The sequence below is a fragment of the Tursiops truncatus genome, chromosome 8, assembly GCF_011762595.2.
Source record: "Tursiops truncatus isolate mTurTru1 chromosome 8, mTurTru1.mat.Y, whole genome shotgun sequence".
Classification (NCBI taxonomy): domain Eukaryota; kingdom Metazoa; phylum Chordata; class Mammalia; order Artiodactyla; family Delphinidae; genus Tursiops; species Tursiops truncatus.
Window position 1 is genome coordinate 106,877,623 of NC_047041.1, and position 13,290 is coordinate 106,890,912.

The 13,290-nt window shown below is 65.8% G+C and overlaps 1 protein-coding gene across 3 annotated transcripts; it reads left to right on the top strand.

Annotated features, from left to right (window-relative positions):
* The first annotated feature begins 1,877 nt into the window (after positions 1-1,877).
* IGF2 (insulin like growth factor 2) lies at positions 1,878-11,982 on the top strand. 3 transcript variants are annotated; one of them, XM_073809357.1, is made up of 4 exons: positions 1,878-2,922; positions 5,737-5,899; positions 7,898-8,055; positions 8,512-11,982. In XM_073809357.1, exons 2-4 carry the CDS (start codon positions 5,743-5,745, stop codon positions 8,749-8,751), a joined length of 555 nt encoding a protein of 184 aa, XP_073665458.1. In that variant the 5' UTR covers positions 1,878-2,922; positions 5,737-5,742; the 3' UTR covers positions 8,752-11,982. The 3 variants fall into 3 exon arrangements, with proteins under 3 accessions (XP_073665458.1, XP_033717331.1, XP_033717333.1); XM_033861440.2 differs by having other exon boundaries at positions 1,882-2,922; positions 7,907-8,055; XM_033861442.2 differs by lacking the exon at positions 1,878-2,922 and adding an exon at positions 3,728-3,879.
* Positions 11,983-13,290: the final 1,308 nt, after the last annotated feature.

Below are 13,290 nucleotides of genomic sequence, written 5' to 3' on the forward strand. Positions count from 1 at the left end.
CTGGGCCTCTCTGCGTCTCCTACGAAGTCCCCGGAGCTCCTCGGAGTTGGAAAATTTCTCTTGTGTTCCCCAAACACACTTGGCCCAGCAGCGTGTCCTCCAGGACGCAGGCAGTGCTTCTCCCGCGTCCAGGAAAACGACTGGGCATTGCCCCCAGTTTCCCCCAAATTTGGGCATTGTCCCCGGGTCTTCCAACGGACTGGGCGTTGCCCCCGGACACTGGGGACTGCCCCCGGGGTCTCGCTCACCTTCAGCGCGTCCGCCGCCCGTTGCAGAGCGCTCGCTCTCTGCCTCGGCTCCTAGCGCGCCCGCGGACGCAGCCTCCGGCCTCCAGCCTCGCGGTGAGCTCCCCGCCGCCTCGCGTCCCGGCCCGGCTCCCAAACCCACCCGCCGCCGTCCCGAGCGGCTGCCGGGGACACCGGCGCGGGGCGCGGGAGCCTGCGGCGGGCTAGCCCCTCGGCGGCCGCGCTCGCTAGGCCGGGCGCCCTGAAACCCGCGCCGCTTTCGTTTGCTCTCTGCAAAGATCACGGTCGTGGGGAAAGCGCCTCGGCGGCCCCCCAGCGGGGCAGGCAGGGCGCAGGGTAGGAGGGACGCGGAGGACAGGCGCACCCGGCTCGGGCGGCGCGGCGCCGCCAGCCGCCGGGCGGAGGACTCCGGGAGGCGCGCGCCGAGCGCGGGCGACGTGATTGATGGCGGAGCGAGGGGGCGAGCCGGACGCGGGCTTCCGCCGCCGGCGGCCCCTTCCCCTCGGAGGGCCGCTGGCTGCTGGGGCTCCTGGGGGCGGGCGGGGCGCGGGGGCTCGTGCGTGGTTTTTGACTTGGTAAAAATCACAACGACTTCTTACATCGTCCAAACTCTCCAGGAGATGGTTTCCCCAGACCCCCAAATTATCGTGGTGGCCCCTGGGGCTGAACCCGAGTCTGCGCAAGTCCAACGCACTGAGGACGGGGGAACTATTATCCGGATATTTTGGGTGGGCCCCAAAGGCGAGCTGCTTAGATGCACCCCGGTGAGCCCGGTCATGCAGGTAGGATTTGAGCGATGTTTCCCGCCCTGCTCGTATCTCTCCCGGCAGGCGCAGCCCGGGCCGGCCCCATGCCTGGCCCAGATTCGGTCCTGGCCCGGCCGGCCCTCCCCACGTACCGCACCTGGCGGCCGCCGAGGCTACTCCCCGGTTCCCGCGCGGCACCGGGGGGCGCTCGGGCTCCGGCTGCGGCTCGAGGGGCTGCGCCTGCTCGGGCAGGTGGCGGCTGCGCGCCCCGCCCGCGCCCAGGGACTCCCCACTTCCCTTGTACATCCCAGCTGCACTCGGGGACCCCCGACCCAGTGTCGAGCCACCTGCGCCCGCATTCCGACAGGGCACCCTCGCCGCGTAGCCCCCTGGCCGGGCGCGGGGACCTGGCCGTCGCTAGGGCGTGTGACGCCGCCCACCCTGGTCGCCCCGCGTCCCCCGTGCACTAATGCGGGGACCTTGGCACCCCGGAACCTAAGACGGGGACCCCAAACACTTTAGAATAGCGATTCGGGATTTCTTTCGAACTCTGCCGATCCCTGCCCCCAATCCAATCTCGCCCCCGCGCACCCCACAGCCCCCCCCCAACCGCCGCCCCCCGGGACCCCAAGCCCGCCCCCCGCCCTTGGCTCGAGTTGCGAGGGCGGTCCGGGGGCGGGGCGAGGGCCCCGCGGGCGCCCATTGGCGCGGGCGCACGGCCAGCGGGGCCCGAGCGGGCGCCGAGCCGCGGGGTGGCGCGGCTATAAGAGCCGGGCGTTGGCGCCCGGAGTTCGCCTGCTCTCCGGCGGAGCTGCGTGAGGCCAGGCCGGCCCCCGGCCCCCCCCTTCCGGCCGCCCCCGCCTCCTGGCCCACGCCCGCCCGCGCTCGGCCCGCCAGCGCCTCCACCCGGCTGGCGGCCCCGCGTCGACGCCGTCCGCCGCCACGCTGCTGACTCCCATCTCGGGCGCCGTCGGCGGGGTCGCGCTCCGCCGGCCTGCGGATCCCCCGCCGCCTCCTCCTCATCTACCTCAACGCCCGTCCCGCTTCGCCCGAGGAGGCGGTCCCCCCCGCAGGCAGTCCGGCTCGCAGGCCGCCGGCGTTGTCATCCCCCGCGCTCCCTCCCGGCCCTCCCCGGCGCGCAGCCCGGCCGCTCCCCCTCCTCGCTGCGTCCCGAGCGGCCCCGGCGCCGCCACCGCCGCCCCCCCCGAGGCCCGGGCTCGCGACGGCCGAGGGCTCCGTCGGCCCAAACCGAGCTGGGCGCCCGCGGCCCGGGTGACGCCTCCGCTCCGCCCCCCTCAGCACCTTCCCCGGCCCCCGACGTTGCGCCCTTTCCTCGCTTCTCTGCGCTCCCCGTCCCCTCTCCGGCCTCTGGTCCCGGCCCCCTCTCTTCTTCCGCAGCCTTCCCTTTGCTCCCTCCCGCCCCCCCCAGCTCCTTGCCTCCAACTCCCTCCCCTTCCACGCCCGCCCTCTCGCCTTCGCCGTCCCAAAGTGGATTAATTATACGCTTTCTGTTTCTCTCCTCGCTGTTCTCTCCCGCTGTGCGCCTGCCCGTCTCTCACTGTCCTCTCTCTCTCTCTCTCGCCCTCTCTTCGGCCCCCCCCTTTTCACGTTCACTCTGTCTCTCTCACTATCTCTGCCCCTCTCTATCCTTGATACAACAGCTGACCTCATTTCCCGATACCCTTTCCCCCCCTAAAAGTACAACATCTGGCCCGCCCCAGCCCGCAGACAGCCCGTCCTCCCCAAACAATCAGACGAGTTTCCCACCCCCCCAAAAAAGCCATCCCCCCGTTCTGCCCCGTCGCACATTCGGCCCCCGCGACTCGGCCAGAGCGGCGCTGGCAGAGGAGTGCCCGGCAGGAGGGCCAACGCCCGCTGTTCGGTTTGCAATACGCAGCAGGGAGGTGGGCGGCCCCTGCGCCGGCTTCCAGGTAAGCTGCGTGCGGGCCGGGCCGGGCCGGGGCGGCTGGGCCCGGGGCAGACAGGGTGGGGGGCTGTCGGTCACGTTCCGCGTCTCGAACCCCGCGCTCTGCCCTGTGCCGCGGAGGAGGGGGCGAGGGGTGGGGGGGGGCGGGGTGGGGACTTGGGAAGTGCCCGGGGAGGTGTGAGCTGTCTGCAAGGCGACTTCCTGGTCGCTTTGCGGGTGCAGGGGGTGTTGCTGAAAGTTTGTGATTTGTGCCGCGGGGGCGGGGGCGGGGGGCAGTGCAACGAGGACGGGCGCAAGTCTCAGAAACCCACCCTGGTATGTTGACTCGGTGCCAGCAAGACCGAGAGAGGAAAACTGGGTGGGCGGGGCCAGGATGGAGCGAGGGGGGCCGAGTTGGCAAAGGAGTCCTGCCAGACACCGCATTGGCAGCGCACCCCCTACAGCCTCCCTCTCCCTGTCCCCGACATTGCCCACCAGTAATCTGGAGAGAGGGCCTGGTCCAGGGCTCGAAAGGGCAGCAGTGGACAACCCAGAGAGGGTAACTGCCCCTGCCCCAGTGGGCAGATGGAAGTTTCCAGACAAGGAGGTGGAAAGCAGCCCCCCTCCCTGCACCCCCGCCCCCATTTCCCGGTGCCAGGATGGGCTGGGGGTGCAGGATGAGCCCCCCCGCCCCCCGTTCTTTGCTAAGAGATGGTGGGGAAGGCGGTTGGGGGTGCCGCAGAGAAGGGAACGGCTGGAAGGAGGGAGGGGGCGGGAGCAAAGGGGGCGGGGGGAGTGGTCAGCAGGGAGAGGGGTGGGGGTAGGGTGGAGCCGCGGCTGGGAGGAGCCGGCTCAGACATAAAAGCTGAGGCACTGACCAGCCTGCAAACTGGACATTGGCTTCTCCTCTGAGGCAGCCTTCCAGCCTCCTCCTCCCGCATCCTCTTCCTCCAGCCCCAGCGAGCCTCCTGTCCAGCTGCAGGTAACCGGGGCTGTTGAGCGAGGACCCGGCTGCCCTCCCGCTCCGGCCTCAGCCCCTTGGCCCCTGCCCGCGGCCTCCCACCCAGCCCCTTCATCCCTCCCCTCTGCCTCTGCCCTGTCGCCCCTGCCCTCCCTCCTCTGCCCGCTTGGTCACCTGGCCCGCACAGCTGCATGCCCCTCGTCTAGTCTTCTGCTCTCTGCTGGTGCCCTGGACTGGACCCCGCACCGAGTGGCTGGGCTTGCAGAAGGATGGGGCTGCCGCTCGGACGGCACCGAGTCCCTAGCTGGACAAATTTGTTCCTAGAATTTGGAGGGGGGGGCGGCACCGGGCTGTCGGGAGACAGGCTGGGGTCTGGTGCAGGGAGGAGGTGAGCTGAGCCAGGCGGCAGTTTCCATCTTCCACGGAGCTGGCCCTGCTCGTCAGGAGCTTAAGCGAGACTGTGCTTCCTTCGCAGCCCCTCATTTCCTACACGATTTATTGCATCAAAATTCCCCTGGGCCCAGCATGCAGCAGCCTTGCTCCAGGCTGGCAAGGGGCGTGCTGCTCGGTGCCTCTGTGCTCACTGGGTGCACAGCCTAAGAGGGACACACGTGGGCAGCTCCACTCAGGCCCTTACTAGGGTAGCCTGCGGGTGCCACGGGGCTCAGGGGCACCCGGCCGAGACTGTCCCCCCAGAAGGGGCTCGTACCTGGGCCCGCAGAGGGCAGGCTGGGGCTGCCTGCCTGGGGGGCTTCCACCTTTTGGAGGGCTAGGGGTGGCTCGCTGCGTCCCAAGAGGAGTCAAGGTCCCTTTCAAGCCCCCCGACTCCTTCGGGGACCTGGTTAACCCTTGCCCCAGGTCTGCAGCCACAAAACCTTGTGAGGGGGTGTGTCTTGAGATGTGCCTCTCCTTCTAGGCGGTGCCCTGAGGGACCGGGGGTCTGGCCTCTAGGTGGCCTGAGCTGTTCTCTCCAGCTCCTGGGGTGGGGTTGGGTACCCCAAATGGGGAGAGGGCCTGGTGGTCCTGGAGGGACTTTGAGGTCCCTGGCCCTGGGTAGTGTGATGCGAGGCCTGGAAAGGAGGCTTTCGGCTTTTATGTGTGTTTGGGGTGCCCAGGGCAGGCTGGAGTCGAGGGACTGAGTGATGTAGGAGAAGGTGGCTCCTGGGAGCGTGGCTGGCACCGCCGTGCTGACCGTCGGACCCTTGACCCAGGCTTTGCTGAGCCGCAGACTGAGAGGGTGGGAGAGGCAGTGCGGGAGGGAGGAGGGTGGTGCTGGCCCAGCAGAGCCCCCCTGTTGCTTTGGGAGGGAGGCTGGTCCTCCTGGCACCCTTGCTCAGCCGGTCCTCTGAGATGCACATGTTCTGTGCTGGGGTGGGGCCGTCTGCCATCTTGGCTGGCGCTGGGAGGCCCGAGGAGTGGCCGCTGCCCTGTGCCGGCCCCGCCCCCATGACATCATAGGATGGAGGCCAGGTCCAGTGTCCAGCACTGGCCCCTGCAGCTCTGGGTGTGGCTGAGCCCCTGCAGTAATAACGATGGGGATCCCCACGTGAAATTACTGACTAGCACTCGGTGCCCCTCAGAGGTGTGCCCCGCACACAGCCCTTCACGCGGGGCAGCTCTGCATCCTGCCTGCGTCAGCAGTGGAAGCTCCAGCTCTTCTGTAATTAAAACAATTAAGATTAAGGAGAAAGCCATGCTTTGAAGCTGTAACTGGACTTTAAATTAGGAGATGGCTGGGCTGAGTGTCCCCGAAGGGAGCAGGCCCGCATCCCCTTGCTGGGCCAGCATTTCGGGACGCCCTGGCTGGTGGGCAGTGGGAGGGGCCCAGGCCTGGACGTGGCGGGGCGGTGGGCTCACGCCTCTTGTCTCCGCCCGCAGACACCAATGGGGATCCGAGTGGGAAAGTCGATGCTGGGGCTGCTCGCCTTCTTGGCCTTCGCCTCGTGCTGCTATGCTGCTTACCGCCCCAGTGAGACTCTGTGCGGCGGGGAGCTGGTGGACACCCTCCAGTTTGTCTGCGGGGACCGCGGCTTCTACTTCAGTAAGTAGCTCAGCGGGGCGAGGGCGGAGGGGTGTACGCAGCTGGTGCTCGATAGATGCCGGAGTCCTCCTTACCGCATGTCAGACACCTCTGCAGGTCTGCAGCGCACCTGGCCTGGGGGTCGGGCCCAGGGAGGCCCCTCGGAGGTGAATGAGCCCGGGGCCCTTGCTGTGAGACTTGGAGAGCGCAGTCACGCCCTCGCAGTCCACATTTATTAGGCACTTACGGTGTGCTTGGGCGGTGCCCGCACTCCCTGATTTCTTGCAGGTGGGAGGGAGAGTGGACGGTGGTATCTACAGGGGTACCAGACCTTAAGTGGCAGGTGCGGGTGGGGTGCAGAGTGGGCTGGAGGCCGGGCTTCCGGGCGGGGTGACCCAGGCCCCCACAGGGAGGCAGCCCTTCCCCTCCTGCTTCTCCCTGACCTGCCCATGGGCAGGGCTGCGGGCACTGGTTTCCCCGCACGTTTTGCCCACATCTTGGCAACGGGCAGATACCCGTGGATGGTGAGATTTTAAATGGAATCAAATGGGTTGAAAACCAGTCAGAATAAAAGCACACGTTGCTGGCGGCGTGAGTGTGCCTGGCCCACGCTCGGCTGCATCCGCAGGAGGGGACCGCCGGGGCCCCCAGGCCTGGGTGGGACCCGCACCCGAGGGGCAGGGCACAGTGCAGGGCACCCGCCTGCTGGCCCGAGGGCTCTGTTCTTCGCCCTCCTCTCTGATTCCCAACCTGCAGGAGCCGGCTGGGCATGTGGAGACCTCTGCTCTCCCTTGCCCCTGTGCCCTGTGTGGCAGGGCGGGTACCCCGTTGGAGGTGAGCTCTCCTTCGGGGTGTGGGCTCTTGCCCTCGTTTCCCAGCAGTCTGGGCCTCAGTTTCTTTAACTGCAGGATGGGTCAGGGGAGTTCCGGAGAGTGTCCATGCGGATAATGGGAGAAACTGGGGAGCAGTTTCTTGACCCTCGAGGGGGGAGGGAGTGTGTGCTCCCCCTGGGCTCAGCCGGACACTGCTCAGGGCTGGGTGTGGGTGGGGACATGGCTGGGGCAAGCAGGCAGTGGCCGTAAGGCTCATCGTAACCATCACCCACCACAAGGCACCTTCTTCTGCAGCCTTTACTTACCCACCCTCTGAAATGGGCCGAAAATGCCCGTCTTGCATGTCAGAGCTTCTCTTTAAAAAACATTCCTGCTTCTTGACGCTTCTGAGGCCCCTGCCTGCCCTGGCTTCTCCTGTGGCCTCTGTCTCCTGCCACATTTGGGGTCAGGAGACAGCACCGTACGGTCTGGTGCTGGCTGGCCCTCGCCCGGGGAGTGGCCCCCTGGCGCCAGGTTTCCCTGAAAGGAGGGCCGGGCTGAGCCCCCAACCCTTTCGACCCTGCACCTGGACCCCTTACTAGGGGCTCCTCTCCCTCCCCCCACCGATGGCGGAAGGCAGGCCGGGGGCTTTTCCTTGCAGCTGAGTCTGGAGCCTGTGCGTGGAGGAGAGGGGGAGGACGGGAAGAAAGGAGGGCGTGGTTTTTGCAGGTCCTCACTCCTCTCCTCCCGTCTTCTCCTTCTTCCTCCCATTCCTACCTGTCTCGGCGGCGGCTCTAGGGCCGCAGGCACCCAGGCTCCTGGTTGGTTCAGGGATGGCACCTGGGTCCCAGCCGGCCTTTGGGTCAGGACCCTGGGATCCCAGGATGTGGGGCCGGGCCCCGTGCATTTTCCAAACAGCCCCTGGTGGTGGACCAGGAGGCCGTGCCCACTTTACATACGACGAGGGAGGCACCGAGAGGCCAGGGGGCTGGTCCTGGAGCGCACTCACCCCGCTGTCCATTCTCTCCTTTCTGGGGCCCCTGCGCGCCCCCCTCTCGCTTTCTTCCTTCCCTCCAGTCCAAGGCCGGCTGTCCCTGCAAGGTGACCGGCATCCTGTCCCAAGGGCAGGGGCGGCGGGCTGGCTGGAGGAACCCTGGGGAGCCCCCTGGGGCGCTGGTGCTGACGTGCCCTTTCCTTCCTCCTGTGGGACTTCCAGGCAGGCCGGCAAGCCGCGTGAACCGCCGCAGCCGTGGCATCGTGGAAGAGTGCTGTTTCCGCAGCTGCGACCTGGCCCTGCTGGAGACCTACTGCGCCACCCCCGCCAAGTCCGAGAGGGACGTGTCGACCCCTCCGACCGTGCTTCCGGTAAGGCGGCCCCCCAGCTTGGGTCCGTGGACGGCCCCCCAGCTCTGGGCCCGTGGACAGCCCCCCAGCTCAGGCCTGTGGACGCTCTGGGCCCGTGGGCAGCCCCCCAGCTCTGGGCCTGTGGGCGGCCCGGCCCCTGTGAGGGGCCCTCCCCCTCTCTGGAGCCCCTCGGGGCTGTGACCTCTAAGCCAGGGGCCCAGGGCGCAGCAGCTCCTCAGCTGGAAGCGCGGCTAGGGAGTCCTTTACATGTTTGCCACGTGCCCCCCCCCCCCCGCCCCGCAACCGTGGTGGTGTTGACCAGAAGCCGGGGGAGTTACTGACCTGTCACACGTCGGGCACGCTGCAAGGTTTAGGCACAGCCCCCAGCAGGTTGCCCAGATGTCCCCCCGGGGCCTGGGTGGCTGGGGAGCAGGGGCTGGGGGCCAGGCACCCCTTGACCGGCCCTTCCCCTCTCAGGACAACTTCCCCAGATACCCCGTGGGCAAATTCTTCCAATATGACACCTGGAAGCAGTCCGCCCAACGCCTGCGCAGGGGCCTGCCCGCCCTCCTGCGAGCCCGCCGGGGTCGCACGCTCGCCAAGGAGCTGGAGGTGTTCAGAGAGGCCAAGCGTCACCGCCCCCTGATCGCCCTGCCCACCCAGGACCCCGCCGCCCACGGGGGCGCCTCTCTTGAGGCGTCCGGCCATCGCAAGTGAGCCAAATTGTCGTAATTCTGCAAAGCGGCACCACCCACTCGTGACCTCTTGACCGGACCTTTCCATCAGGTCCCACCGCTGAAACCTCTGTACCGTCCTGTCTGCGGGCTCCCCCGACCTGGCCCCCGTGCCCCAACCTCCCCACGTCAGGCTGCTCTCTCCTCGGCCCCCTCCATCGGGCTAAGGGAATCACAACAAAATCTTTAAAAATGTACAAAATCAATTGGCTTTCGCCCTCTCTCCCAAATTATCACCCCCAAATTACCCCCAAATTACCCAACCGAAATTGCAATCACAAACGTGTCGGCCCCCTTGAAACGAATTGGCTTCTTAGCAACACCGGAAAAGCTAACTAGCTTTCCAGAAAACCCTAAAAAAAAAAAAATCAATTAGCTGAAAAAAAAAATACTAAAAATAAATTGGCTTCAAAACAATTGGCAAAATAAAAGAATTCGGCCCCCACCCTTCCTTCTCGTTCCTCTCGGACCTGGACTTCAATTGGCTGTGACTGACCATCCAAGAGAAAGGAAGGCGCCAAATTTGCAGGTAGGCTTGTCACTGCTCGCCAGCCATCTCCCTCCTCCACCAACCCTCGCCGGGCTCTGGCCGTGTGACACCGAAGACCCAAACCTGTTCCTCCCCGTAGTTTCCATCACTGAGACCGCTGTGGAGCCGTGGGGGGGCCCAGCAACACCCGGGGAGCGGTGCACGGGACAGAAAACCCGAATTCGCGCAGATAAAACTTAATTGGCATAAACGCCCACACGCTCCAAAATTTTACGTCTGAATTCTCACCTTTGAAAGCACACGCACCCACACGCAACCCTGCACGCGCGCGCGCGCACACACACACACACACACACACACCCACACACGCGCACACACACACACACACACACCCTCACACACATCCACACACGCGCGCACACACGCACACACACACACACACCCTCACACACATCCACACACGCACACGCACACACACACTCTCACACACATCCACAACCCTCACGTGCATCCACACACACACGCACACACACCCATATATGTGGGATACCCAAACCCAGCATTGTGCAGATGAGACCGCATTCCATCCCAAATTCTTCTCTAAGCTGCCCTGCGATGAGGTTTTCGCGTCCTGTGCTCCTCTCTGGTCCCCTGGGATGCGCCCTAGGGTGGGAGGGTGTGTGTCCCAGGCTCAGGCGCGGGTGGTTCCATCTTTCCGAGATGAGGCAGATCCCCCCTCCTTCTCGGCACCCGTCCTGACCCCACGGCACCTGCAGTGAGAGTCCCGATGCCCCCAGACCCCACTGGCATCCACGCACCTACTATCGTGCTGAGCGAGGAACGGGTTTGGCCGGAGTGGAGATGGCTGTGGCCAAGCAAGACATGCCCTGCCGCGTCGCCTGACCCCCTAGGTGTGCTCCTGTGAGATCTGGGGACACCCCCAGCACACCTAGGGCTCGCCTTTGCCAGCCTCCTGGGGGAGCCTGTCAGAAATGAGGGCCCCTGGAGACTGGCAAGGGTCATGGGGAGTGTGGGAAGTCTGGAGGTTGGTGGGGTGGGTGGGGGGGCATTGGGGGCTGGGGGGGGATGCTCTGGGGTAGGAAGTGGTCCAGCAAGGGTTTGGACGAAACGGTCAGGAGGAAGGATTGACGAGGAGACGTGCAGAATTACAGATCGAATCAGGAACCCAAATTGACGCCAATTGATCTATTTCCCCCCTTTAATTGGCTTCTCCTGGGGCTTTTTTCCTTTTTTTTTTTTTTATCCCTCCTTAGCTTTTTGCGCGCTCATGTACCAAATTAAACTTACTCCCCTCCCCGTGTAACAGGGGGGCAGTGACCAAGGACAAGGAACGCACGAAGCCAACCACCTGTCACCTCTGCGGCGCCCGCCGCCGTCCTGCCCTCCGCCATTTATCACCCTTGGTTTGATTTTTGCCTGTCCCTGTCGCTTGGGTTGAGTGGAGAGTGGAGCCTCGCGGGGGTGCTGGCCACTGTGCCCCCCGAGAAGTCAGAGGGGAATGGAGACGGCCGCTGCCTGGCCTGGCCCCCGGGGGCGGTGGCTGGTCCCCGGGGGTCCTGAGGGGCGGAGGAGGGGGCAGGGAGGCGTCTCTTCAGGTGTCAGGAAGGTGCTCGGAGGCCACCAAAGTGGGGCCCCCGGCCGGCCCAGCCGGCGGGGGGGGAAGGGGCTACAGATGCGTGAGCAAGGGGCTCCATCGGGCGGGAGCAGGTGGCCGCCTTCCGCGCACCTGGGGAGCCCTCCCCGCGCCCCTCGGTGACAGCTTGCCCGCCTCCTCAGTGCCCCGTCTGGGCCCCAGGAAGCTCGGAGCTCCGCGGGGCTTCCTGGTGACCAGGTGGGGTGATGCCAGGCAGTAGGAGAGGTCCGGAGGGCACGAGCCCTGCAGAGCAGGAGAGCTGCGAGTGTGTCTGACAGCTGGGGTCGCTTGGGCCCCGAGGCCATTGGGTCTGGCGGTACTGACCCAGCCACCATCTCAGCGCCTAGGGCTGCGGCAGGGACCCGGGCGGCTGGGAGGTTTACCTCACCCCCGCCTCTGCCCCCAGCGCAGCCCCCCTGCACAGCAGCCCGACTAGCAATCTAGAGGCCCGAGGCTTCTGGGCCCCGGTGACGGGGCTGGCACGACCCAGGGGGCGGTCCGTGCCAGCCCACCCAAGGCACAGAGGGTCCCCCGGCCAGCGTCCAGGGAGTGGGCCATTTGGACCATTGGACAGAAGCCCAAAAAGCCAAATTGTCTTATTCGGAGAAGCCAGACGGATTGGCCTGAGATCCAAATTGTCTTCGAGGCACCCCAAATTACCTGCCCACTCAGCCAGACGCCACCCACCCACTGTTCCGTTTGCCTCGATCGGGTGGGGGCTCTGGGGGCGTCTGCCGAGGCTCCTCTGTGTACCCCAGTGAGCAGCTCTCTGTGGGTCATCGCCATCCGACCCGGGCTCCTTCCGACCTCCACGCCCTGGTTGTGGCCCTCCATCGTGTCTCTTCCCCGAGTCCCCCCAGCTGTCTTCAGCGGGACCCCCTCTCGGGTCTCTACACCATCATCTGAGGACCCCCACGCGCAGAACACCGAGTGTCACCTGCCGCCCAGTCCATCCCGCGGCCGTGTTCACCTCCACTCGCCCCTAACATGCTATTTCTGACAGAATCCACAGCTTGGGTTTTGTCTTTAACTTTTAACGCTCGCAATCCCAAATAAAGCATTTAAATTTATTTTCTTCTGAGTCCTCTGCGTTTTCACTTGGGTACCTGGTGGAGGGAGGGAGGGAGGGGAGGTCTGAGCCCTGGGGAGGGGGCAGGGGAGGTGGGAAGTGGGGGCAGGAAGACCCTGCAGGTGGGGACACCTCCTCTGGGCCCCTGCGGGATTCAACATACAGGTTCAACAGCAGACTAGATAAAGCAGAAGAAAAAAATCTGTGAACTCAAAGACAGGGCAGCAGAATTCATTCGATCAGAGAAGCAAGAGGAAAAAAAAAAATAGCACTCATGGAACAGTGATGGGGTGCAGGGAGGACAGCCCGAAGGCCCGCAGCTCTCAGCGGTGGTGACACCACGGTCGTGGATCTCGGGAGGCTCTGGGACCATCTCAGGGACCGAATCCTCAAAGACAGGGCTCCAGGCGACGGGAGGGGTCCCGGGGGGCTCTTCCAAGAGCCCACTGAGGAGCAAACTGCTGTCGCTGTCTGTCAACCCCAGGGAATTTTCCCAGCCTCGGGGGACAGGGGGAAGGGCGTGGGCCAGGTTCTGAAAGGTTCTGGAAACTGTAGCTGTTGCTACAGATGGGGACTCAGGGCTACCTGTCACCTGTGTGCCCACCTGCACACGCAGATGGGCTCCCCGTGCCCCCGAGATTGAGGCCGCATCAGAGGGCCCTGGAAACCCCCTCCCCGGCTCAGCCCCGCACCGCAGCCCAGACCACGCTGACCACTGACCTTTAGGGTCCTCGTGCCCCTCAGAAGGCAGTCAGGCTGGCATCCACGATGCTCGGGGCCTGCCCGGCCCTCCCCTCACCCCACCTATCCCCAAGCCCCCGGTCGGTCAGCAGGTGTGGCCAGTGGGGAGAGGGCGGTGGGCTGTGGCCGGGGACTGGGCAGCCTTCAGTGGGCGCCCAGGGCTCTCGGCCCCTGTCTGGGTTGGGGCGAGGCGTTGCACCTGAATCCGCTCACTCCGCCTCTGGAACTCATTGCCGGCCTGGTGCCGGGCTGCGGCCTCTGGGGTCTGGATGGCGTCCCCAGGGGCGGCCATGCTGCCCAGGCTCCCTGAGCTCAGCCACGGGGTGGGGAGGGGCTGCCTGGAGGAGGCGGGATCAAGGATGAGGAGGGCTGGGAAAGTGGGAAAGAGTGAGCTGGACGGGGGCGCACCGTGCCCTCTGGGCAGCCGGGGCCCTTCAGGGGAGCCTGGGGGCCAGGGCGGGGCAGAGGGCGCCCCCCACCCAAGGAGGTGCTGAGACACTCCCGGGGGGTTAGGGTGTGGACCCAGCTCGGGACCCTCTGCCCAGCCCTGCCCACCCTCAGGCCAAGT